The following is a 27,790-nucleotide window of genomic DNA, read 5'->3' as shown; positions in this document are numbered from 1 at the left end:
TATGATCCAGAGCTTGGCTTACATTCAGTCCTCTTCTCATTGTTGCATGCTGTAAATTGGAGATGTGTACTCTGCAAGTCACCAACTCTAAACTCAATTGGCCTTACATGTCTGGACATGCCTGTCTTTGTTTGTTCTGTCAAACAGGCAAAGAGAAAAGCCCCGGACTGAAGCTCAAGTGGTTGGAGGAATTGCTGGCTGTAGGCTGTTGGCTGATTGTATGTTTATGATTTCAGTTTTGTATGGAAGCCGCGAGAGGCCCTTCATATAATCTTTTTTTATTTACCTTGTTATCCCGAGATAACAACATAATTAATTCAGGATCTTGAGAAAACAACACAACTAATTCGAGATCTCGAGAAAACAAAACCGTTATTTCGAGATCTCGAGAAAACAAAACCGTTATTTCATGATCTCAGCTGGATCACTGTATCTCCGTCGGTAGAGACGAAGCCGGGCCAGTCTTCTGCGGAGGTGCCGCGGGCTAATTTTGAAATTATCCCTTATTAAAAGACTTAATGCAATCTCTCCCTGTGTCAACCCCTGATCAAAATATTGCCTTATTAGGTGATCGGTTATTCCAGACATTCTAATGACCAAAGTTGCGTCTATACAGAATGAGAAATAGCCCCAAAGTCAGCATATCACAAGTCTCTTGGCGCACCTGAATGAACCATTTCTCAGCTGTTTACTCGAGATCATGAAATAATTGTTTTGTTTTCTCGAGATCTCGGAATAACGGTTTTGTTTTCTCGAGATCACGGAATAATTGTTTTGTTTTCTCGAGATCACAGAATAATTGTTTTGTTTTCTTGAGATCTCGAAATAACGGTTTTGTTTTCTCGAGATCACGGAATAATTGTTTTGTTTTCTCGAGATCACGGAATAATTGTTTTGTTTTCTCGAGATCTTGAAATAACGGTTTTGTTATCTCGAGATCACGGAATAATTGTTTTGTTTTCTCGAGATCACGGAATAATTGTTTTGTTTTCTCGAGATCTTGAAATAACGGTTTTGTTATCTCGAGATCACGGAATAATTGTTTTGTTTTCTCGAGATCTTGAAATAACGGTTTTGTTATCTCGAGATCACGGAATAATTGTTTTGTTTTCTCGAGATCACGGAATAATTGTTTTGTTTTCTCGAGATCTTGAAATAACGGTTTTGTTATCTCGAGATCACGGAATAATTGTTTTGTTTTCTCGAGATCATGAAATAACGGTTTTGTTATCTCGAGATCACGGAATAATTGTTTTGTTTTCTCGAGATCTTGAAATAACGGTTTTGTTTTCTCGAGATCACGGAATAATTGTTTTGTTTTCTCGAGATCTTGAAATAACGGTTTTGTTTTCTCGAGATCACGGAATAATTGTTTTGTTTTCTCGAGATCACGGAATAATTGTTTTGTTTTCTCGAGATCTCAAAATAACAGTTTTGTTTTCTTGAGATCTCGAATTAGTTGTGTTGTTTTCTCGAGATCCTGAATTAATTATGTCGTTATCTCGGGATAACAAGGTGAATAAAAAAAAGGATTATATGAAGGGCCTCTCTCGGCTTCTGTAGTTTTGGCATTTATTATTGTTTTATTATCTTATATTTTAACTGGGTCGAAATTGACCCTAACAACACAAAGGTCACAATTTTCACCACAGCATTTAATAATTTAGTAAAATTATTTTTTTGGATTTTATTTTGTTTAAATAGAAGTTCCTGACAAAGTCAAAAAGTCTTGATGCAATAAACACATGTATGTAGTACTTTTATGCATGCTAAACCTAAAACCGGGTCGGTGCCGAGTCGACCCCAACGCTAGAGGAAGGGATTGAACTTTAAATTTGAATCTCACGTTGTCTCTGACACCGGAAACAATCCGGTATAACCCGGAAGTTGAAGGTTGTTTTGTTGACATCAGGACGAGCGACGTTAAAGCAGAAAGGAAAGCAGTCGCCTAATGAGCGAGAATTCTTCCACAGCGTAAATGAGCAGGAGATAAATTTCCGCGGACACGGAGAGCGTTAAAGACGGATTCTGGTAAAAGTTGTGCTTTTGTCTCGGTGTCATGATCGTGGGAAGAAACCTGACTGGCCTTTAGTTCGCTTTAGCTTGTGTGCTGTTCCAATACGAAGCTGTGGTCGCGTAGTTTAATAGCAACTTGTGATTTAGCATGAATTAGCAGGCTAGCTCGGAAAGCCGTACAGGTGAACGGATAGCGGCGCTAGCGTCCTAGCCAGTTAGCAAGCTACTTCACATTCGAGTTCATACAGCGAGTTATATTTTATTAAATGTATTAATTACGCAGTTAAATGATTGAACTCTAAGTGGCCTGCGGTAGTGCGGTGCCTGTGGTGGAATTTAGCGGATAATTCGCCGAGGTGGTCTGACCACAACATTTACTTACATTTACATAAATGTTTCTGTTTTCACTTTCTACTGATTGAGATTAAAGTCTAAAGCAGTGAGCGTTCAGTCTAAATGTCTCCCTCAGCATCGCCACAGTCACAGCTCACTTAGGAGACAAGTGCATTACGCCTTCTCATAAATATTGGTACCCTTCATAAAAATAAAATGACATGTATTGAGTGAAATTTTGAACCTAAATATGTGTACGTGTTTGTAGTTTTATTTATTTTAACACAATGTTTGTTTGTTTGTTTGTATATGTTTATCGAGGAGTGCACTTTTTTTGGGCTACCAAAAACACTGCTGTTAAAAGTATTGGCACCTCATTATAGCACTATAAATATCTGCTGAAGACAATTGTGGGATTTTATTTTTTCCCCTGTCATGTAAAATAAATCTGTGAGAAAGATTTCACATGTTGATACTCTACTGACTGTTTTGCTCTTGAGCTAATTGAATGATTGATTATTGTGAAAGGATAACCAATTTAAATTACAGACAAGTACTTTGATAAGGAACTTGTTCGAAACTAAAATGCAAGACACATAAAAGTTTTGGATTTGAAGACGTGGCTCGATCTCTCTGCCGCTTTACTCTTCATCTAAACCGGACTGAAATGTCTCAGACAGTCGTCATTAATCTCAACAAGCCAAAATTAATCAGGTCTCATAAAGTATGAAGCTGCTTCACGTATTTTATTGCAAAGCAAAATATATAATTTTTTTTTTGATTTGAGTGAATTTAGTTTAGTGAAACATTAGTAACATTCATACAATTATTTCAAGAATAAAAATGTCAGAAAATAAACCTGTACTTTGTCCTTGCTGTACATGCTGTATAAATGTAAATTAGCTTTACTTCTGCTGAATAATTTAGTTCATTAACATAAATTGATTAATTCAAATTTTTTCATGTTTAGGCTTTGAGCCCATGATGCCTGAGATCTGAGCACATTGTTGCCTCTTCTCTGTCGCCTTGGTATTTGACCTCTGACTCCGAAAGGACACGTCACCATGGCAACCAAAGCAGGGGATGACCCGGAGAGCCTCATGTCTCTGTGCACCGTGTTCTGCCTGAAGAACCTCAGAAGAACCATGTGCTACACAGGCGAGAGGAACAAACTGTGCCTACGTCCTGACATCTTCTTACCCAGTGAGATCTGCGACAAGCTCGTTAACGTGTACGTACACTTTTTTTTTTTTATTATTAATGTTATTGATGTTGCTGTTCTTGCACGTTGCTGTATCTTTGACTCGGAGGGTGTGAGAGCTGCAATCGAAATAGATAACGACAGCAAACAAATGAGTTATTCCAGATGCAGAGCCTCACTTGCTTCATTTCCTACAAGATGGTTTACTTACCTTATAATGGAACAGGGAGCAGTGTTTGTTATAATAATAATAATAATAATAATAATAATAACGTCCCCAGACTGTCAGTCAGTCGCTCAGTCAAGACCTGTCTGAATTTTGCTTCTTAAGTTTCGCTAATTATAAGTTATTATGAGTCCATCTCACCAAGAATTTTTTTAATAACACCTTAATAATAACCATGTTTATTGTTAAAACCACTTAATATTGTTTTATTGCTAAAATCCCTTATTAAATCTTATTTCAATAGCACTGTAATAATACCTCATTTTATTGCTATAACACTTTAATATGAGCCACTTTATTTTAGTTGTATTTATTTTTTAGTTGCTATAACAGTGTAAATCTTTTTACTGTTATAATCCCTTAATTCATTTTTATCCCTATTACCCTTTAATAAGTCATTTTATTTCTATAGCTCTGTAATAGCAAAATGCCTAATTTTATTACAGATGCCTTAATAACCCCTTAATCATAACTTGTTTTTATCTCTATGTTAATCCTACATTAATCCTATATTAGGCCTTATGTTTGCTCTTCATTAGTTCTATATTAATCCTATGTTAATTCTTCATTTGCTATGTTATGGATTTTATATTGTAACCACCTCAGTCAGGTACAGTACTGCTGTGAATCACATGATCATGCCCGTTCCTTTGGCGCAGGTACAGTGTTATTAACCCCGTTCCTCTGGCGCAGGTACAGTGTTATTAACCCCGTTCCTCTGGCGCAGGTACATGGAGCTGGTGCACACAGACAGTGAGTTTGAGCCTCAGGATGGTTTCTTTCAGCTCTTCTGTGATCCACACAGCACCCGACTGAGCCGACTGCACCTCAGAGAGGACATTGTACGAGACCGAGACCTCGAGGCCATCGGGAAACAGGTTCTCTCACACAGCGCACTCTCTCATTCAGCGTTCTCTCTCACACAGCGCTCATTAGTATGCTATAAACCCTTGATGATGATTTTTTTTTATAACACCTTAATAATGATTCATTGTATTGTTATAACTGCTTAATAATGTCATTTTATTGCAATAATGCCAACAAGTTGATTTAGTGCTATAACACATTAACAGTGTTACTTCATTGCTATAACACCTTGTCATTTTATAACTATATTACTTAAGTCATTTTTCCAGCTTAGTAGTAGTGTTAATAGTTATGATATGTTAATAACTCATTTGCTTGCTATAACACCATAATAGCTTGTTTATTTGCTCTAGCACTGTAATAATGTCGTGTTGCTGCTACAACACCTTACTGAATCATTTTATTTCGAGAGCGGTTTCAACCCTGCGCTCTTCATCTCCAGTGCCTCTCATTAGGATGTTTCTGTAACTCATAAGCTTCATTTTTCAGGATCTGATGGAGCTCCACCTGACGTGCTGTAATCACTTGACGACCCGGAGCCTCCGCACTCTGCACAACTTCCGCCACACACTCGTGTCCCTCAGCCTCTTTGGCTGCTCCAACATCTTCTTGCGCAAGTCCTCCGCCGATGACGATGACGACGACGATGAGGATGACGAGGAGTTCTGCGATGGCACTGACTTCTCGTTCCAGGGCTTCAGGAGGCTGTGCATGTTGAACGTTGGCAGTCTGCCAGTGGAAGTAGACCCAGAAGCTCTGCTGAAGCCACTGGACACACTCAAAGCGCTGGACCTGTCCTCAGTCCACCTGCCCCGCCCTTTCTTCCTCGCACGGTGGAGGGAGCAGCTGGTCTCGCTCGTGCTCTACAACGTGGACCTGAACGAGGAGCTCATCACCACCATCCTGCACATGAGCCGACTGAGGTGAGGAGGGATTTCATTTAATCGGCACAATTTACATTCAGCTGATCGTGAAATTAGGTGATCAATTTTACATTTTTATATTTATTATCCAGTTAAGATTTTATTGTATTATATTGGGTGTAATTATGAAACGGTAAGATCGTCTCTCTAGACAAAAAACATATAATCTCCTTATAAGGTCAGTTTTGAAAAACTAGACCACATCTTCAGTGTGACAAGCAGAGAGGCCACGCCTCTTTCACTGTGATTGACAGTGAATATACTTCCTTCACTGGAACTGACACACAGTAGCACACACAGTAGCCATACCTCCTATAGACCCTTTTCAGTCACGTGACCTTCGTAAACGCGACCGCCATTTTGGACAGGTAGTGGACTTCGGCTTGAATCAGTTTGAATGCGAGGAAGGCGACAAACGAAAAACATAAAAGAAAAAGGAGCGAGATGCAGAAAACACCTTCACTATCCAGCGACGTAGGGCATTTACAGGGCGAGCAGAGGGAGAGGTATTTGCAAAAATTGAGGTTAGCAGGCTTAGAGAACGACGTTTACCTGCTTCCACCAGGATTGTTCACTGACGTACGGAAGTACACGAAGCCCTCGTCTTTACCTGACTTCGGCCCACATGATCTGTATACCTATGTCGTTTAAAACCCATCGCCATACACATGCACGCCAACGTCCGAGGTTCCGGAGCGCGCTCCGGCTTGCTCCCGGAGTGCTCCGGCCGAGGTTCCGGAGCGCGCTCTGGCTTGCTCCCCCTCAAATTACGCAGCGCGCTCTGGCTTGCTCCGGGAGCAAGCCGGAGCGTGCTGCGTAATTTGAGGGGGAGCAAGCCGGAGCGCGCTGCTTAATTTGAGGGGGAGCAAGCCGGAGCGCGCTGCTTAATTTGAGGGGGAGCAAGCCAGAGCGCGCTCCGGCAGCTATTTACACTGGATCCGGTGTAAATAGCTGCCGGATCATAATTACAGTAAACTAGTAAATCCAGTAAAGGAAAAACTTGAGACTGAAAGGTTTTAACAGTCATCCAAATGACTGAACGTAAACATTGCTACAGTAACATACCAGCTACTATGTTGTTGACATTAGCTAGTCAACAATAGCTACTACAGAAGAACAAAGAGATTACAAAGGGTTATTTTAGCCTATTTGGTTACACACTCGCCGCCACAGAATGTTAACAGCAATGTAATGCCTTTTCTGGCTAATTTTATTCGTCTTACCTCCAACAAAGTGGTCACTACACAAGCGTTGGTATGCCGAGGACTGCCAATCTGTTAATGGCCGCTATCCATCTTCTCCGTCGGGATCCGATAAAATGATAAACCTTGCCTTGTTTGTTGATGGTTACTACATCCAGGTGCACAACAATATAGTGGCATGATGGAAGTCTTGCTGAAAGTAAAAACTTTCTTTGCTGCCGTTCCTCAATGTTGGCTGTGGTAAACTACTGGTAGTACATGTCCAAAATGGCGGCCGCGTTTGTCGTGACGTCACGTGAAAAGGGTCCATAGTGGCAGGGACTCAGAAGCCCCTCCCCCTTCACTGGGTCAGATAGACAGTGATTTTTATTATTAAACCTGCGTTCTTTCACAGGCATTTAGATATCTCACGGGAAAATCAGCGCTCCTCCAAGTTCAAGCTGACGAGGAAGATCCTGACGAACATCATGCAGAGTTTAGGGAACCTCGTCTCGCTGGACATCTCGGGACACATCATGCTGGACAACTGCACCGTGCCGTACATCGAGGAGGCCATGGGACCGCCCAGGTACACGCCCACATAGGAAATGTCACAAATCTTATTTGGAAAACAATGAGTTGCATACATATGATTTACAATAATATCTCTCACCCTCCCTCCATCTGTCTGTCTGTCTCTCTCTCTCTCTCTCTCTCTCTCTCTCTCTCTCTCCCCCTCTCCCTCTGTCTGTCTGTCTCTCTCTCTCTCCCTCTCCCTCTGTCTGTCTGTCTCTCTCTCTTTCTCCCTCCCTCCCTCTGTCTGTCTGTCTCTCTCTTCCCCCGCCCCTTTCTCTCCCTCTGTCTCCCTCCCTCCCTCCCTCTGTCTGTCTGTCTCTCCCTCCCTCTGTCTCCCTCCCTCCCTCTGTCTGTATGTCTCTCTCCCCCCGCCCCTTTCTCTCCCTCTCTCTCTTCCCCGCCCCCTTTCTCTCTCTCTTCCCTGCCCCTTTCTCTCCCTCTCCTTCCCTCCCTCTGTCTGTCCCTCCCTCCCTGTCTGTCTGTCCCTCCCTCCGTCTGTCCGTCCCTCCCTCCCTCCCTCCCTCTGTCTGTCCGGCTCTCCCTCCCTCTGTCTGTCCGTCTGTCTCTCTCTTCCCCTGCCCCTTTCTCTCCCTCCCTCCCTCTCTCTCTTCCCCGCCCCCTTTCTCTCTCTTCCCCCGCCTCTCTCTCTCTCTCTCCCTCCCTCCCTCCCTCTGTCTGTCTGTCTCTTGCTCTCTCTGTCTCCCTCCCTCTGTCTGTCTCTCTCTCTCCCTCCCTCTGTCTCTCTCTCTCTCTCTCTCTCTCTCTCTCTCTCTCTCTCTCTCTCCCCCCTGCCTCTCCCTCCATTCCCCCCCCAGCATCGAGCCCTGTAAGAGCAGTATCTATCCGTTCCAGGGGTTGAAGAGGCCTTTGCAGTTTTTGGGTCTTTATAACACTACACTGTGTAACGTCATGCACATCCCAGCCTTTAAGGTACGACCAGCACAGCTGTTGAATTTCTTTATCTGACTCGTCACTTTCATTTCTACTCCCATGCTTTTAGATGTGTTAGACTTTTTTAAGTGTCTCTTTTTGTTCTTTTTTTAAAGGAAAATTCCAGGATTTTTTTAACCTGAGCCCTATTTTGCTATCTGTTTGGGTCTAAATTCTTATTAGGGACAAAAATGATTGAAATCGGTCCAGCATTGAGTTAGAACGTTGTAACTGGCAACCGCAGAACGTCTATACAACATAATCCAAATATTCAGTGCCTGTAGTCAGTTATCCCATGGTGCTGTTTTCTGATGTTTACAAAAGGGATCCTTTCCATGTTCTCACACTTTCATCCATCTGTCGTAATCAGCTAAATATTCAGACATTTACTTTGGAAATAGATTTCACAAATTCTGCATGACTTCTCCTTTTGTAAACACAAAGCATATCCTGTATTTTGTCGGTGGCACGGTGGTGTAGTGGTTAGCGCTGTCGCCTCACAGCAAGAAGGTCCGGGTTCGAGCCCCGTGGCCGGCGAGGGCCTTTCTGTGCGGAGTTTGCATGTTCTCCCCGTGTCCGCGTGGGTTTCCTCCGGGTGCTCCGGTTTCCCCCACAGTCCAAAGACATGCAGGTTAGGTTAACGTGAGGTGCCCTTGAGCGAGGTACCGAACCCCTGACTGCTCCCCGGGCGCTGTAGTGTGGCTGCCCACTGCTCTGGGTGTGTGTGTGTGTGTGTGTGTGTGTTCACTGCTTCAGATGGGTTAAATGCAGAGGATGAATTTCACTGTGCTTGAAGTGTGCATGTGACAAATAAAGGCTTCTTCTTTCTTCTTCTTCTGTATTTTGTATAAAAGTGTTTTTTTTGTGAGGAAGGTCTTTAACCGAAAACATTATGCTTTACACTTGCTAACTACTTACTCCTTTTTCTGTGATGCAGTAAAAATCCAGTTCTTCGACAATTTGGCTTTTTATTTTCTTGGTGTGTATGGTTTTCTTTTTTTTTTCCTGTATGAAGCTGAAAATGAGATTTATATAGATTCGGGTGTTTGTGTAAATGTTGCAAGCTGTTTAAAATGGATTTGGGGCGGGGCTGAAGTGTTAGTTCAGTTTGTGATGCTACTGAAGACACTCCAGTGTATTTTCAACCAAACATGACCTTCACACTTGGAAACTGTTAGGGGTAAAGATGTTCTTAGTCCACTTTAATTATGAAAAGTCAAGAATTATTATTCTACACAGATTTTTTTTAAATAATAAGGTGTAATGCGGGCGGCACGGTGGTGTAGTGGTTAGTGCTGTCGCCTCACAGCAAGAAGGTCCTGGGTTCGAGCCCCGTGGCCGGCGAGGGCCTTTCTGTGCGGAGTTTGCATGTTCTCCCCGTGTCCGCGTGGGTTTCCTCCGGGTGCTCCGGTTTCCCCCACAGTCCAAAGACATGCAGGTTAGGTTAACTGGTGACTCTAAATTGAGCGTAGGTGTGAATGTGAGTGTGAATGGTTGTCTGTGTCTATGTGTCAGCCCTGTGATGACCTGGCGACTTGTCCAGGGTGAACCCCGCCTTTCACCCGTAGTCAGCTGGGATAGGATCCAGCTTGCCTGCAACCCTGTAGAAGGATAAAGCAGCTAGAGATAATGAGATGAGAAGGTGTAATGCTTTGTTTCTTTATTGGCTTAACAGAATGAAATAAATAGTGCAAATAAACTGACAGCTATTACAGAACATGATGTTTTGTCTCCCCCTAGTGGTCATGTGACGCAACACATTGTTTTATGAATCAATAAGTTAACAATGTGCCACTCGGTTATATTACTGTTTTATGACATCCTTGATGTGTGTTATAGGTGACAGGCTCTAAAAATGAAGAGCAGGTGCTGAATACTATCGAAGCTTACACTGAACATCGTCCTGAACTTGCACACAGAGCCATCAACCAGCTGTTTGACTTCGTCCGGATACAGCACTGCAACAACCTGGTCCGAGCAGTGCAGGTACACACCGACACACACACACACACACACACACACAGGTGCATGCGCGCACACACAGGCTACAGAGAAGATGATAGTTAAGTTTTTTTATTTTGAGGTTATTTCTTAATTTGTCTCTCTAAGTGTAAACTCCTCTGTCACTTGCTCGCTCTCTCCCCCCTTCCCCTACCTCCAGCTGGTGATAGCAGCTCTGAAGTGTCATAAGTATGATAAGAGTATCCAGGTGACAGGCAGCGCCGCTCTCTTCTACCTGACCAGTACGGAGTACCGGAATTATCAGAGTGTGAAGATGCGCAGGCAGGTCATCGAGGTCGTACTCAATGGCATGGAGCAGTACCAGGAGGTCACGGTAAGACGCACACACAGGCTTTTGGAAATTTCCTGCAGTAATGGAAACTGCATCCTGATATAAATGTATAAATATTGTTTTGTCGATGGTCAGTTTAATTTTGTAAGCTTTTGCAAAAATAATTAAAAAGTCCTGATGACTGTTTGAGGCTTCAAACCCAAGCCTGTCTAAATTATTTAATGAGCTTGCCTGTTGCCATAGCAACAACAACAGCCAGCATGTTTTCATTGGTGAAAGAAATGAAAATAATACTATTCATAATAATATGTTAGTTTAATTTGGCTACTTTAATCGCTTTAATCATTTAATTGCATTTATTTATTTTTTAAATATAATTACCATATAATTGCTGTAATGATGAGCTTGCCTTTTAAAGGAATAGAAAATGTAAAGTAAATCCATGCACGGGTCGGTAGCTTGTAATATTGAGAGCCTGTAAGAAAAGTTTCAGGCATGTTTGAGCATTTGTAAGAAAGTTGTGAGCGTTTTTGTATCGCTGCTCTAATGCCACCAGGACGCTGCCATGTTGCCTGTTGGAAGGGCGATGCGTGACGTCATTTGGGCGCAAGGCTGAGTGTAGCTCTTCAGTACTGAAGGGGCAAAGCCAAAGGGCTGCTAAGGTGACAATGTCGATTCTTTTTATTTTTTCACTATACATCTGAAATACAACCCCGATTCCAAAAAAGTTGGGACAAAGTACAAATTGTAAATAAAAACGGAATGCAATGATGTGGAAGTTTCAGAATTCCATATTTTATTCAGAATAGAACATAGATGACATATCAAATGTTTAAACTGAGAAAATGTATCATTTAAAGAGAAAAATTAGGTGATTTTAAATTTCATGACAACACATCTCAAAAAAGTTGGGACAAGGCCATGTTTCCCACTGTGAGACATCCCCTTTTCTCTTTACAACAGTCTGTAAACGTCTGGGGACTGAGGAGACAAGTTGCTCAAGTTTAGGGAGAGGAATGTTAACCCATTCTTGTCTAATGTAGGATTCTAGTTGCTCAACTGTCTTAGGTCTTTTTTGTCGTATCTTCCGTTTTATGATGCGCCAAATGTTTTCTATGGGTGAAAGATCTGGACTGCAGGCTGGCCAGTTCAGTACCCGGACCCTTCTTCTACGCAGCCATGATGCTGTAATTGATGCAGTATGTGGTTTGGCATTGTCATGTTGGAAAATGCAAGGTCTTCCCTGAAAGAGACGTCGTCTGGATGGGAGCATATGTTGCTCTAGAACCTGGATATACCTTTCAGCATTGATGGTGTCTTTCCAGATGTGTAAGCTGCCCATGCCACACGCACTAATGCAACCCCATACCATCAGAGATGCAGGCTTCTGAACTGAGCGCTGATAACAACTTGGGTCGTCCTTCTCCTCTTTAGTCCGAATGACTCGGTGTCCCTGATTTCCATAAAGAACTTCAAATTTTGATTCGTCTGACCACAGAACAGTTTTCCACTTTGCCACAGTCCATTTTAAATGAGCCTTGGCCCAGAGAAGACGTCTGCGCTTCTGGATCGTGTTTAGATACGGCTTCATCTTTGAACTATAGAGTTTTAGCTGGCGACGGCGGATGGCACGGTGAATTGTGTTCACAGATAATGTTCTCTGGAAATATTCCTGAGCCCATTTTGTGATTTCCAATACAGAAGCATGCCTGTATGTGATGCAGTGCCGTCTAAGGGCCCGAAGATCACGGGCACCCAGTATGGTTTTCCGGCCTTGACCCTTACACACAGAGATTCTTCCAGATTCTCTGAATCTTTTGATGATATTATGCACTGTAGATGATGATATGTTCAAACTCTTTGCAGTTTTACACTGTCGAACTCCTTTCTGATATTGCTCCACTATTTGTCGGTGCAGAATTAGGGGGATTGGTGATCCTCTTCCCATCTTTACTTCTGAGAGCCGCTGCCACTCCAAGATGCTCTTTTTATACCCAGTCATGTTAATGACCTATTGCCAATTGACCTAATGAGTTGCAATTTGGTCCTCCAGCTGTTCCTTTTTTGTACCTTTAACTTTTCCAGCCTCTTATTGCCCTTGTCCCAACTTTTTTGAGATGTGTTGCTTTCATGAAATTTCAAATGAGCCAATATTTGGCATGAAATTTCAAAATGTCTCACTTTCGACATTTGATATGTTGTCTATGTTCTATTGTGAATACAATATCAGTTTTTGAGATTTGTAAATTATTGCATTCTGTTTTTATTTACAATTTGTACTTTGTCCCAACTTTTTTGGAATCGGGGTTGTAGTGTATTAATGACTTATGGACAAACCTGAACTCTTTACCTGTAAAACGAGGCTGGAACTGTGTGTTATTCTACTCATTAGCACGCTTAGCATGCGCTCGACTCATTCATGAAAAACTTCATCAAGACGTCCCCAGGCTAGCCTACTGTAATTACTGTAGTAGACAGTCCAACCCCCATGGCAACGCAGAAAGAGGGTAAACTGTTTGAATTTCCCTGAGGGAACCCTCCCAAACGGATCAATAAAGTTCTATCTAATCTAAACAAACACTGCTTTACTCTACAGCGGTGGTTCTCAACCGGTGGGGCCTGCCCCTCGGGGGGGCGGACACTCTCCCGGGTGGGTGCGAGTAGGCTAGGATGAGGGGGAAAAAATCAGGAAAAAAAATCACGAAAATTCCCCATGTCGAAAATGCAAGTGGTTGGACTACTATAACACAGAAACAAATCAACCACACAGTTTCATTTTAAATTTACCAATACAGGGGGTAGTACTGTATTTTGAGCCTGTGACGCGATGTCACGTAACTGCTAGGCTAGCCTACTATATAAGCGTCTGCACATGCGTTGAGCTTCATTCACTCTCGTCTAGTCTCTTGCCAAGTTCGCTTGTGCCAGCTCTCGCTAGCCTATCTGTTATCAGTGTTGATATCGATCTCCTTTAGGCCTTTACTTCAAACCCAAACAGTCTTTTTAAAGACTATCCCAATATCAGCCCTCACTATTTTTTAACTGCTAAGTGTGTACTTAGATAATAGGGTAAGCCTCTGCCTTTTTCACCGTGTTGCAACACATACGACACACGCGGCTAAGACAATCACTCACTCACTCACTCACTCACTCACTCACTCACTCAGGACTACAATCTTAAAGGAACAGTCCACCGTACTTCCATAATGAAATATGCTCTTATCTGAATTGAGACGAGCTGCTCCGTACCTCTCCGAGCTTTGTGCGACCTCCCAGTCAGTCAGACGCAGTCAGACGCGCTGTCACTCCTGTTAGCAATGTAGCTAGGCTCAGTATGGCCAATGGTATTTTTTGGGGCTGTAGTTAGATGCGACCAAACTCTTCCGCGTTTTTCCTGTTTACATAGGTTTATATGAGCAGTGATATGAAACAAGTTCAGTTACACAAATTGAAACGTAGCGATTTTCTATGCTATGGAAAGTGCGCACTATAATGAGAGGCGTACTAACACCTTCTGCGCGCTTCGGCAGCGCATTGATACGGAGCTCAGATATCAATGCGCTGCCGAAGCACGCAGAAGGTGTTAGTACGCCTCTCATTATAGTGCGCACTTTCCATAGCATAGAAAATCGCCACGTTTCAATTTGTGTAACTGAACTTGTTTCATATCACTGCTCATATAAACCTATGTAAACAGGAAAAACGCGGAAGAGTTTGGTCGCATCTAACTACAGCCCCAAAAAATACCATTGGCCATACTGAGCCTAGCTACATTGCTAACAGGAGTGACAACGCGTCTGACTGACTGGGAGGTCGCACAAAGCTCGGAGAGGTACGGAGCAGCTCGTCTCAATTCAGATAAAAGCATATTTCATTATGGAAGTACGGTGGACTGTTCCTTTAAGTCTTCAAATAAAATTGGTATTGCCTGCAAAATCGTTAAACACTTGCATTAAAGAACGTGCATAAGTCCCGTCTGATTAGTCCCCGATACTCGTCTCTTAACATAGCCACACATCCAAATTATAATTAACAAAAATGGAAAGATTTCTAGTGAGGACCAACAAGGCAACCGACGCACCACCAGCTGCAAAAAAGCTTTGAAGGTACGATGAAGCATAGCTGCAGTTTGGATTTACAGTCACGGCTGATCTGAGACCTCAGTGTGTCGTGTGTGCCGAGCTGCTAGCAAACGACAGCATGAAGCCCTGCAAACTTAAAAGGCACCTCGAAACAAAACATGCTGCTATTAAAGATAAACCGGCAGAATATTTTAAAAGAAAGCTTGATGGCCTCCATCAGCAACAGGCAGCCATTTCAGTGCACAGTGCTGCGTCTAAACAGTGTTTGGAGGCATCGTATGTAGCGACCAAAAGAATAGCTAAACTGGGTCAACCGCATACAATTGCCGAGACTCTCATTTTGCCGGCCACACAAGACGTGCAGCATAATGATAGGAGATAGTGCAGCAGCCAAACTCGGTGCAGTACCACTGTCCAATGACACAGTCGCTAGGAGGATTTCAGACACGTCTAATGACATCAGAGAGCAACTCCTAGAGTTCATAAAACAGAGTCCTTGCTACGCGCTGCAGCTGGGTGAATCCGCTGATATTGCTGGGCAGGCACAGCTCCTCGCCTATGTCAGGTATCTGCGTGACAAGGCGATTGAGGAGGATGTCCTGTTTTGCCGGCCTCTTCAGTCGCACGCTACAGGAGAAGCCATCTTCAATGTCCTTGATATTTTTATCCGTGAAAATGGTTTGGCTTGGGACCGATGCGTTGGCCTATGCACGGATGGTGCACGGGCAATGACAAGCCGCGAGCGTGGCCTAGCTGCTCGTGCTCAGCAAGTAGCTCCACTTGTGAAATGGACACATTGTATGGTCCATCGCGAAGCATTAGCTGCTAAAAAAATGACTCCGTGCTGAACCAATCCGTGAAAATTACAAATCTAATCAAATCACGGCGGCTAAACTCTCGCTTGTTTGGGGTCCTCTGCCAGGAGATGGGGTCGGGGCACGAACAGCTGCTTCTGCACACTGAAGTTCGCTGGCTCTCCAGGGGGCGGGTGTTGCAGCGGTTGTATGAGCTGTGAGAGGAGGTGAAGTGTTTTTTTGACAGAAATCAAATCAGATCTGGCGAAGCATCTGGATGACACTACGTGGCTTGCGTCTCTGTCCTATTTGGTCGATATATTTGACCGTTTGAATGGCCTCAGCCTGTCTCTGCAAGGCCGCGAAACTCATATTTTGCTCCTCACAGACAGAGTGGACGCCTTCACACAAAAAATTGACCTCTGGCATGGCCGCATCAGTCGAGGGAACTGCGACATGTTCCCCAGCCTTGCAGACTTTATCACTGATGCAGGCACGTCACACAATTTCTCCTCTCTATTTCAGTCAGCGTCTGAGCACCTGTCTGCAATGAGAAGAATTTGTGACGTACTTTAAAGAGGATTATCGCTCTTTTGCGTGGGTTCGAGATCCATTTGTGTGCCCAGCAAACGAGCTGTCAATTGATATGCAGGAACAGCTTATTGAGCTGAAGAGTGACCGTAGGCTGAAGGAACTTTTTACCTCCTGCCCTCTTTCGTCATTCTGGGCAGCATTGATGCAGGAATGCCCTCAACTCTGCGACGTCGCCTTGAAGAGTCTCCTCCCTTTCGTGTCCACATATTTGTGTGAGGCAGGATTCTCAAAAACGACTGCACTCAAAATGAAACACCGCAATCGTGCACAAACCGAGGATGATTTGCGGCTATGTTTATCAGACATTGCACCAAGAATTGAGGATCTTTGCAAGGCAAAGCAGGCTCAGGTCTCACATTAACATCACCTACCTGCAGGCTTCTGTAAAACATGCAGATGATATGCCTATTATTAGGCCTAGTAATAATAACAATAATAAAGCATAAATTCGTATCAGAGGTCTAGTGCCAATTCCCAGTTATAGCAATAACCTAGCAATGATAATAGGCTTACTGATAATAATATTAATAATAATAATAACAGCAAAACATGTAACCTCATAATTATATAGCTATAGCATAGTAATGATAATAGGCCTACCACTACTCATAATAATAATAGTAATAATAATAATAATGCCTGCAAGCTCACATTAGAAGTCTGATGCTACTTCCAGTTATAACAATAGCCTAGTAATGATGATAGGCCTACCTACCGCTACTGATGATGATGATGATGATGATGATAATAATAATAATAAGTGTGGGCCTAAAAATAATAGTCTATCTATCTATCTATGCAAGGTGGTGTAGTGGGGGGGCGGTAAGGGGGGGGTCCAACTAGATTACAGAAATAGCACCGAAATGATGATAAATTAGTTATATACTACACATAAAACTGGGTTTGGAATTTACTCCATAAAAACTGTTTCACCTGTTTCTTAAAATGATCACGTGTTTGACTCAGTTGCAGTGATGGAGGTCGGCTATTCCACAAACGCATTTCTGTAAACCTATCACTACGTTCAGACTGCAACCTGAAACGACCCATATCCGATTTGTTGTGAAATCCGATTTTTTTGTTCGGCCGTTCACATTACCAATTATATGAGACTTGTATGCGATCTCCAATATGAACGGAAAACGACCCAAAAGTGTCCCGCATGCGCAAATTGACACGTAATAAGCACATCTACGTAATACGTAACCAAAAAAAAAGCGCACTCTTCAAGTTTAATGATTTCTTTTTTTTGTTTGTTTGTTTAATTATCTGGTTAGCGTTAAAGTGTGAGGTCTCGTGTGTGTTTTTGTTTCTGAACTGAAATGAAAACGTGTAGCCTGGTAACGAGGGTTGACTCCTAAATGTCTCTCTAATTTCTATATAAGTGCACTACATGTTACTAGGAAGTAATGGATTTTTAAACTCTATACAGTGCACTCGAGCTTCAGTAGGCAGTCATTTGGGATACGGCCGCTGTATTACCAAACTCTTAATTCAGGCTTAATAATTTGCACATATTTATTTCGTCATATTAATAAACTTTTTCTACATTTTTATAAATATTTATTTAGATTGTTTATAGCCAGCTGAATTCTGCAACTTCTCTCAGCGCTGGCTCAAGGTGCAGAAACACCAGTGCAGTTTGCTATGGAGACGAGGCGAGACCTGGCGATGTGGTTTTTGTGGCGGCGGCGGAACTCACACAATAATCTGATTAATGTGGGCAGCAGACTAATGAGACCGAAGGTGTCAAATTACTGGAAATTTCCAGAACAATCTTATAATCTTGTAATACAGGATGGTTTAAGTTATAAATCAGTTATAGAAACTGTTTTATTTAATCAGGCTAACAGATCAACATCCAGGTCCCTACCAAATCCACCATTAGCTTGATCAATTCTATAAAAGTCTATTTAAATTCTGAAAACTGTACAAATGTTGTTGTTTTCCACCAAAGAGGCGGGATTAGCCAACGCAGAATAGTGACGTTTGTCTCTTGTTGATGACATGTAGGCCGCATGAATGCGACCTGTCCGGTCAGACTGCAGTCGCATGTGAAAATAACGGATATGCATCGGAATTAGGACCACATATCCAAGCGGCCTGGGTCGCATGTGAAAAAATCGGATCTGTGTCGTTCAGATTGTCAATAACAAATCAGATACAGGTCGCATATGGGCAAAAAAATCGGATAGGGGTCGTCTCAGGGTGCAGTCTGAACGTAGTCTAAAAGAACTCCGAATGGTTTCTGTAAAGTGTGAAGTCACTTACGGTACACAATCATATTCGACAAAATGGACCACAGCGGCATTTCTTCACTGATTTCCTCGAGTATTTCGGACAATGACACGAATAGCGATGATGATCAAGATAAACAAGCATTACCGTATCAGTTAGTTCCACACAAGTGAACAATATTTATAGAGTTGAGTTCGTCATTACCGAGGCGTTTCTGACAAACACTGAATCAAAGCAAGACACCCAACAAACATCAAGCCGCTTAGCTGCATCAGCAATTATTACATTTATGCACAAAGGAACTCAAAATAACACATCACGCTTAATAAATAGTTAGGGAAGCCATAAAAAGTGTTTTCTTACCCTTTGAACTTGTCTTTTGCGGACTACTGACCGTGTTGTCTCGTTTGTCTTGTCCGCTTTTTGGCTGAAGATTGTGGGAACCCCATCTGGACTCAGTGCTGGCGTGTACGGTATTCCTAATGCCGCGGCATCCGAGTTGTTTGAGTGAAACAATTTTCTTCAAAATGTTCCGAGCACATGAGCTGTGAATGTGCTGTTTTTGCACCCGAAGGACCCGTCAGCCCGTGAGAGGTCTGTCTCTGTGCGGCAAATGGCGTTTATCCATTACCTTCTTACCTTTTTGTCCTTCGGGAATTGATGCAGGCGAGTTTTTTCACTTCTGCCATTGTTGCATCCTTCTGTAATGTTCACATGAATCCTGTAGAGTAAAGCAGTGTTTGTTTCCCCTCTTTCTGCGCTGCCGCAGGGGTTGGACCGACTGTCTACTACGGTAATTACGGTAGGTGAGCCTGGGGACGGCTTGATGAGGAAGTTTTTCATGAATGAGTCAAGAGCATGCTAAGCATGCTAACAACGTGTAAAAACTCGCGCACTTGCCTCTTGGACAGATTTCGGTCAGTCAGATTGTGTGCAGATCTGTTTGTAGGTTGTCTAGCGAGGTTACAGTCTGCAGAATGAGGCGTCACGGCAGCACCACTTGTACCGGGGATAGAAATATGAAAAGTTACCTCCCTGCATTCAGTCACATAGAAATACATCAGCTGTTCACTCTTCCCTCGCTGTTTATCAGTGACCTCAGTGTGACCTCAGACCCCCTCCACTTTTTTGTTAGAGAAATGGAATAAAAAAATTTTTTTCATATAAACGTTTAATGAAATAATCTCCAGGCCGAAGCTTCTTCAAGTCTTCCTCGCTATGTGGAGTGTCCATGTCTTGCACCCAAATGACGTCAGAGCACTGCCGGAAACAATCAGGGGGATTTTTCTGATTGGTTAAAATATTTTCAATGGCGGCTTCCATGAAATCGTCCATTCTGCATAAAAACTGATTTTCGGAGATGGATGTCTTAGTTGCGTGAGCTGCTTATTTTCAATTATTCACATGAATGTTTAGATTATATCATAATCTATCTTCATAACTGTGTTTTAAAAATGGGTTTTCTTTTTTTTTTTAATGACCTTTTAAAAGTTTGGGATGAGTAATGTTAGCTATATATTTTATTATTTACTGATTATTTTATTGTAGTGCCTAATTAATCAAAAAGTGGAGGATCGTATAGCATTCGGTGCTCAGACGTTATTTTAATTGAGCGCTTATATTCTGAAGGCCCTCTGTAAAGAGTCTGTGTGCCCCCCCACCCCACCAGGTTCAGAGGAACTGCTGTCTGACTCTGTGTAATTTCAATATACCCGATGAGCTGGAGTTTCAATATCACCGTGTCAACATGCTCCTGTTAAAGATCCTCGAACCGGCGCGGCAGGACGAGTCCATCCAGCGCATCGCCGTGCATCTGTGCAACGCCCTCGTCTGCCAGGTCGACAACGACCACAAAGAGGCCGTCGGGAAGATGGGTTTCGTTAAGGTGCCTTCCTAACGAGCAGCATTCCATTTAATCTTAATTACTGCTGGAGTGATGTGTATTGTGAATAGAACAGTGTGCTAGATGTACGAGTCAGTGTCACTGCTTGTGTTTACGCTCGCGGTGTGCACTGTGATCAGCAAGTGTTAACAAGACACCTTTAGATAGATTCGGGATAAAATTAGCTCATGTTTTAAGTCGTTCAAATTGTGTAAAGCTGCTTTGCGACAATGTTTATTGTTAAAAGCGCGATACAAATAAACTTGACTTTTAAAGTTAAACTGCCTTTCAGATTTTTCAAGTGTAGGTCATAAAAATAATTTCCCCGACACCTGATTATTTTTGTTTAGTGACTGAAAGCTACTGAATTCGAATCACGGACTTCTAATTTTATTAATTTTTTAAATAGAACGATTAATGAATTTATCTCCACATGGCCCTAAATTCTCCACTATTTTTTCCTGCTTCCCCATGACCCAATACAAGATACTACGTCATGCATCACGTGGTGGGCTTTCCCCGTTCACGCAAGGCATTGTGGGATACAAATTTGAAACGGGAGAGAAAAATGGAGGACGTGAGTGTGCGAATGAAACGTGAAAGAGCGACTACAGTAACGGAAAGAAAGCGAGAAGAAAAGACGTTATGTTATATACAAAGGAAAGGAAACGCAGAACCAAACTAATAAATATGGGCGCTCAGCGAGCACCTCGGTGTGATCAGCTGTTCGTTTAGCGACAGAATGATGGAACTGTCAGTGCACGCTCAAAGGGAAACCTGTAGATGGCAGTAATGCAACACTGTGGATGCCAGCTGCCGTAAAACCCAAAAGAAGAAGAAGGTAAACCTGCGCATGCGCACACGGACTTCCTCTGTCTGCTTGACTGCGCCAAGTGAGCGATTTCATGCACATTATTTGCTTTAATCCCCTCAAATTAAATAACTTCCCAGCCACAGAATGGCCTGATATTTTGTGAGACGTTACAGAAATAAACAGATATCACAATCACCACATTTCAGACGGAACTAAATTTCACCGATTTTATGAAATCGAAAGGCCGTCTAGCTTTAAATTAACTTTACTTAGAAATGTATTAAAAATTCACCATGTGATACGCCGTAATTTTTATATATGTATGAAAAATACGTTTAGTGTAAAATTTATTGAAAGAAGTCTTCTTGTCGAGTTATTCTGGCTTTCTGATGTCATTCTTTTCCCCCAGACCATGTTGAATTTAATACAGAAGAAGCTGCATGACAGACTGGTGAGTGTGGACGTGATGGATATGAATAATAAATATTACTGTGATAAATAATGAATGATGATGATTAGTATGTTGTGGGATTGGATAACGATGCTGATGATGGTTGTGTGTGTGTTTTCCCTCTCTTTAGTGTGATCAGGTGATGGAGTTCTCATGGAGTGCGTTGTGGAACATTACAGATGAAACGCCAGATAACTGCCAGATGTTCCTCAACTGCAGTGGCATGAACCTGTTCCTGGATTGCTTAAAGGTACCAAACGAGTACCAGAAAACATCTTACTCATGCATGCTCTGAAAATTATCACCGTCAATGCATCCTGCTTATGGTTTAATGTGTGTGTGTGTGTGTTGTCTCTCTGCAGGAGTTTCCAGATAAACAGGAGCTGCACCGTAACATGCTGGGCCTGCTGGGTAACGTGGCTGAGGTGAAGGAGCTCAGACCTCAGCTTCTCACCAGCCAGTTCATCACCGTCTTCAGGTGCTCCATCTCTACACCTCCATCTTCGTTATTTGAACATCTCCACTTCTTCATCTATCATTTCTGCGCCTTTGTTCCTCCTCCTGTCTTTTAACTGTTGCATTCATTCTTGTGGAATTGTTTTTTTTTAATTGTGATTAGTTCTCTCACTCCTCCTCCTTGTTTTCCATTAAATATTTTTATTTTCTGCTTTTCATTATTTCCACGCCTCAAAATAACCAACACGAGTAAAAAGCGTCTGTGAAGATGGACAACTAATCAGTCACAACCTCCTGTTTTTAAAAAAATTACACACGCTCGATCGTACTGTAACATGACCAGTACAGCAGTGTGGCGATTCTCAGTTGGTGAAAACATTAAATGTATTTTTTAAATGTTTTTATTCATGCCCTGAGCAGTAACCTGCTGGGGAGCAAGGCGGACGGGATCGAGGTGTCGTATAACGCCTGCGGGGTTCTGTCCCATATCATGTTCGACGGGCCTGAAGTATGGACTGTGGAAAACCCGAACCGAGAGACGGTCATGGACAAAATGTGGGACGCCATCCAGAGCTGGGACGTCACCTCGCGTCGCAACATCAACTACAGGTGTGTATTCGATTCCTCCATTAAAGCCACTGACTCCAGTGCAGCTTTTAATATGTTATCGTTTCTATAGCAACAGCTCATTCACAGTGACCTGTACAGCGGGCACGCCACTAATAATAAACAAATTAAAAAATAACTGATATGGTGATGGTGACAGTTTTCTGTTAGGAGGTGTTTAAGCATGTAATAATTGTGGAAGGACAGGAAGTCCAGTGTCCAGTGGAGGACAGGAAGTCCTCCAACATCTTAAGGAAAGACGAGTTTACACTTCGTTGCAGTTTCTAGGTTTTTCTGTAATTTTTGTGTCTTATTAAATTAAAGAGAGAATAACGAGAGGATGGTGAGGGAGCGACTGTTTATAGCTGCTATAACATACAGTTTGGTCAGAAGTTTACATACAGTGACATGAATGTCATCTTGGATATGAACGTCATGGCAATATTCGGGCTTTCAGTCATTTCTTTGAACTGTTCTTTTTCTGTGGCAGAATGATTGTATAGCATACATCTCTAATTTAACAAAAACACTAGAATTTGGTGCACAAGTTTTAATTTTCTTTGGGTTTTCTGAAATCAACACAGGGTCAAAATTATCCATACAGGGTCAAAAATTTACATACAGTCACTTACATTATTAATTCAGAGGTGCTGAAACTTCCAAAGTGTCTCTTATCTTGCTAAGGCCGAGGTCTCTTAACTTCCTGTTAGTGATCATGATTGACTACAGCTGGTAGCTTCTCTGTACCTTCATAAAAAGGGTTTGTTTACAGCACTCATTGGATTGACCAACACACAGTAAAATAGGAAAGTCCAAGGAGCTCAGTGCAGATCTGAGAAAGAGGATCGCAGTTATACACAACTCCGGAATGTCTCTTGGAGCCATTTCTAAACAACTGCAAATTCCAAGATCAGTTCAAACAATTGTATCCACGTTACTGTGAGGCATAGTCACTTTGCCAAGCCACTTTGCTTCAAGAAAACCCAAACTGTCACCCTCAGCTGAAAGGAAACTGGTTTGGATGGTCAGGAACAACCTGGGAACCACCATGGCACAGCCCTGCCATGAACTGGAAGCTGATGGATCACTGTCTACAGTTCAGATCAACATGGACTAAGAGGCTGCTATCCAAGAAATAACCCACTGCTCCAAAATTGACACCTTTTAAGCTTAACTGAAGTTTGAAGCTGACCACACGGACAAAGAAAAAGCCTTCTGGAGGAAAGCTGTATGGTCCGATGAGACAAAGATTGAGTTGTTTGGCCACAATGACCACCATGTACAGAGGGACACTGTACCAGCTGGTGGTGGTGGTGGTAGGATCATCATGCTCTGGGGCAGTTTTGCTGCCAGTGGAACTGGTTCATTGCACAAAGTGGATGGAATAATGAAGAAGGAGGACTACCTCAGAATTCTTCAGCATAAACCATCAGAAACTTGAACACGACTTGGGACTTGGGAGTTACAACAGGACGAGGAACCCAAACACGCGTCAGAGCTGGTTGTGGAGGATAAAGCAGGCTAACATTAAGCTTAAAGCAGGTCCTGACTTCAACCCTATTGAAAATATATGGATCGTGCTTATAAATTGAGTCCATACCAAGGGAAAAAAAACTTTAATTGAACTCTACCAATTCTACCATGAAGAGTCATGAAATATCCAACCAGAATTCTGCCAGAAGCTTGTTCATGGTAAACAAAAATGTTTGGTCAAGGTGAATCTTGCGGAGAGACATTTTACCCAAATATTAGGTGTGCTGTATGTAAATTTTTGACCCTGTGTTGATTTCAAAAACCCAAAGAAAATTAAAACTTGTGCACCAAATTCTAGTGGGTTTTTTTTGTTAAATTAGAGATGTATGCGGGCGGCACGGTGGTGTAGTGGTTAGCGCTGTCGCCTCACAGCAAGAAGGTTCTGGGTTCGAGCCCCGTGGCCAGCGAGGGTCTTTCTGTGCGGAGTTTGCATGTTCTCCCCGTGTCCGCGTGGGTTTCCTCCGGGTGCTCCGGTTTCCCCCACAGTCCAAAGACATGCAGGTTAGGTTAACTGGTGACTCTAAATTGAGCGTAGGTGTGAATGTGAGTGTGAATGGTTGTCTGTGTCTATGTGTCAGCCCTGTGATGACCTGGCGACTTGTCCAGGGTGAACCCCGCCTTTCACCCGTAGTCAGCTGGGATAGGATCCAGCTCGCCTGCGACCCTGTAGAACAGGATAAAGCGGCTACAGATAATGAGATGAGATGAGATGAGAGATGTATGCTGTAAATCATTCTGCCACAGAAAAAGAACAGTACAAAGAAATTACTGAAAGCCCAAATATCGCCATGAGATTCAGATCCAAGATGACATTCATGTCACTGTATGTAAACTTCTGACCACAACTGTGAGAACAGGAACTACCTGATAATGCACAACACCATAAATGGATAAAAAGTATGATGTGTCGTTCTTCTAATAAATAAAAACTTGTAATTGCTGTGGTGTAAGAGGAATGAAACACGTAGGGACATGCTGTTTTGGGAAAATAATCAATTTCAGGGTGGGAGCAGCAACTCCACTTCATTACACCACCCTGTCATTGATTATTTTCCTATAACAGCAGCACGCTTGGTGGTTTATTAATAAGTTATTAACCATGGTTATGATTTTCTCTCTCTCTCTTAGGTCGTTTGAGCCTATTCTGCGTCTCCTCCCTCAGAGTATATCACCTGTCAGTCAGCACTGGGCCACCTGGGCTCTTTACAACCTGGTGTCTGTGTACCGTAAGTGTGTACACACACACACACACACACACACACACACACACACACACACACACACCTTTTGTTTCAAATATTATCATCATGAAACTCCTTCCTCATTTTTAAACAAACCATGACCTCATCACTATCACTTGTAAGTAATGAAGGGCGGAGCCTAGAAGGGTGGAGCCTGGGCTTATTACAGAGGAATTTCTGAATGTTGATGACGGTGAATGAAGTAATATTCCAGACTTTTCTGTACAATTCTTTCTCTGTAGAAGAGGTCAGGTTTTTGGTTCAGATATGCAGATTTATGCGTATTAGCCTAATTTGCATAAATAAATGAAAGGTCCAGTAATTATTAACCAGTGAAGATTGTGATGTTGCTTTAAAATATTACCCTGTTTATCCGTCGTGCCTCAGGTTAATTTGTGTTTTAATGGTCTGTCTGTCTGTCTGCAGCAAACAAATACTGTCCATTATTAGTAAAGGAAGGAGGAATTGCATTGTTGAAGAAAGTTCTCGAACTAGAGTCTTCTCACCAGGACACAAAGACCATGGCACGGTACACACACACACACACACACACACACACACGCAACAATCTGACAGGTGAACCCACTTCCTGTGGCTGTCTCAGATCCATCCTCTGGCGCAGTTTGTGTTTAACAGTGTTCAAATACCTGAATAATCACGGTTTTTGGTGCACATTAAAGAAAGTCACGTACACGTGCTGTGTTAGCTATGTAGCAACAATCAAGTGTGAGCTAAGCATGCTAGATCAAACCTCGCCCTCGTTTATTGCTTATGATTTACTTATTTCAGTTTGCTATGAACTGTGGGAGTTCAGAGTGTGTGTGTGTGTGTGTTGTTTTTTTCCCCCTCCCCCTCCTACAGTAAGGTGATGGAGCAGTGTGAGAATTTTAAGGAGGATCCAATGGACACCAGCAGGTAAATGGTGAAGAGCTGGAGATCTCACCTCAGCGTCTGGTCCACTTTAAAACACACCTGGACAGCTCAGCTAAAGGAAGCTAAGGAAGCTCGCAGACCCCGCCCCCCACCTGTTCTCCATGCCATTCAGGATTTTTCAGTCTCCTCCCTGCTGTGTGTGTGTGTGTGTGTGTGTGTGTGTGTGTGTGTGTGTTGGACTCAGAGGAACAACATGGATGCTCACCCTCTCTATACACTCCTGTGAAAATAAAATTGACACTACACACAAGGGAGATAATTCACATAGGAGTGTGTGTGTGTGTGTGTGTGTGTGCGTGTGTGCGTTTCATATTTCTGTTGCACATAATGAACAGTGTTTGTATCATCCATTATTGTTTTTGAGTGTTTTGTTACTCTGTACTTTTTACGTATGTATGGTGTGTGTGTGTGTGTGTGTGTGTGTGTGTGTGTGTGTGTGTGTGTGTTGATATAAAGAACAAAACCAGAGGAAAGTTCTCACGTGTTTGACTGAGAGCACGTAACAAGGACAGAAAGAAATGCTGCTTCTCACTGTGTGTGTGTGTGAGAGAGAGAGATGAGATTCACTAAATGCTCTTTTGCCCTGTGACATCATAACTCTCACAGACCTTCTGGAATAATGATGTCACAGACTTTGAATGATGCCGCATCGCAATTTCGGATTTCCGAGGACAATTTATGCCTTTAATGGAGAAAGACGCGCACACAGATTTCCCCTTGTATGTTCTCATTGTACATATTCCTCACATCAGCGTTTCTCGTGTGTTTTTACGACACTCTGGTGACACGCACACCCCTCCACCGTCGTTAAAAAATCTTCAGTTTAATCCAAGTTCCAGTGTGGGAGTGATGTTAGTTATGTTTCATTATTATTTTAAAATCAACTTTTCTTTTTCCTTTTAAAGCCTCTGATGGAATGATTTTGTGTGTGTGTGTGAGATTTACAGGAAGATAAACCATGATTTGTGGTGATGACGATCTGTAACGTTTCGACAGGGGTCAGGATGAACAACTCGTAAATCCATATCGCTTCATGCTTAACTAAATAAATCATCAGGACGGGATTCTGTTCTGCTTTATCCATCGGGAAGGTTCGGGAGACGATGCCGAGTCTTCAGTCGCCGTCGTCAGGATGCGTCTTTGTCTTCTGATCTATAAAAACAAACAGTTTTGTAATTTTCTACACACCAGTGGTTCTCAAAGTGAGGTCTGGGGAACCTCAGGGCTCTGAGATGCAAAGCGAGCAGGTCTTTTTTGTTTTTTTTAAAGCTAAAAATGTCATGTATTTATAAGTTCCTGTTGTTATTAGTCTGCTCACTTGAAATGAATTTAATTTAATTCGAGTTTAATCCCGTCCTTACAATCAAGACTTGTACAAACATGTCCGATTCAGTCTCATGAAAATGTATAGATGAATAAACATGTTCTGTCTGTGGAAGGGTCAGGAATTAAACGCTCTATGGCTTCAATAAACAGCCGAAAAAATATTATTGTACACATTTAAATCATGAACCTGGTTTAATTAATAAAAATAAATCTGTACCAAGGAGGTCAGTGGAATTTGTTTTACAGCTGGACGATACGATTAAAAATGTCGCATCTCGATATGATTCTCAAGGT

General features: G+C 42.5%; 1 protein-coding gene across 1 annotated transcript; it reads left to right on the top strand.

Annotated features, from left to right (window-relative positions):
* Positions 1–1,887: 1,887 nt before the first annotated feature.
* zer1 (zyg-11 related, cell cycle regulator) lies at positions 1,888–27,712 on the top strand. Its single transcript, XM_060935311.1, has 16 exons — positions 1,888–2,031; positions 3,320–3,580; positions 4,504–4,654; positions 5,133–5,566; positions 7,163–7,336; positions 8,139–8,253; positions 10,093–10,239; positions 10,415–10,588; positions 19,924–20,139; positions 21,360–21,401; positions 21,532–21,651; positions 21,764–21,879; positions 22,278–22,466; positions 25,125–25,222; positions 25,664–25,766; positions 26,099–27,712. Exons 2-16 carry the CDS (start codon positions 3,414–3,416, stop codon positions 26,154–26,156), a joined length of 2,304 nt encoding a protein of 767 aa, XP_060791294.1. The 5' UTR covers positions 1,888–2,031; positions 3,320–3,413; the 3' UTR covers positions 26,157–27,712.
* Positions 27,713–27,790: the final 78 nt, after the last annotated feature.

Source organism: Neoarius graeffei, chromosome 12, assembly GCF_027579695.1.
Source record: "Neoarius graeffei isolate fNeoGra1 chromosome 12, fNeoGra1.pri, whole genome shotgun sequence".
Lineage (NCBI taxonomy): Eukaryota > Metazoa > Chordata > Actinopteri > Siluriformes > Ariidae > Neoarius > Neoarius graeffei.
Note: the sequence above shows the minus strand (reverse complement) of the source record. Positions and strands in the feature narration are given on the sequence as shown.

Bases quoted from the DNA above. Each gene is read 5' to 3' on its own strand.
- zer1 (XM_060935311.1), top strand. From the start codon at position 3,414: ATGGCAACCAAAGCAGGGGATGACCCGGAGAGCCTCATGTCTCTGTGC. The intron at 21,652-21,763 runs GTACCAAACGAG...GTCTCTCTGCAG, and splicing joins TGTTCCTGGATTGCTTAAAG to GAGTTTCCAGATAAACAGGA. The intron at 25,767-26,098 runs GTACACACACAC...CCCCTCCTACAG, and splicing joins GACACAAAGACCATGGCACG to TAAGGTGATGGAGCAGTGTG.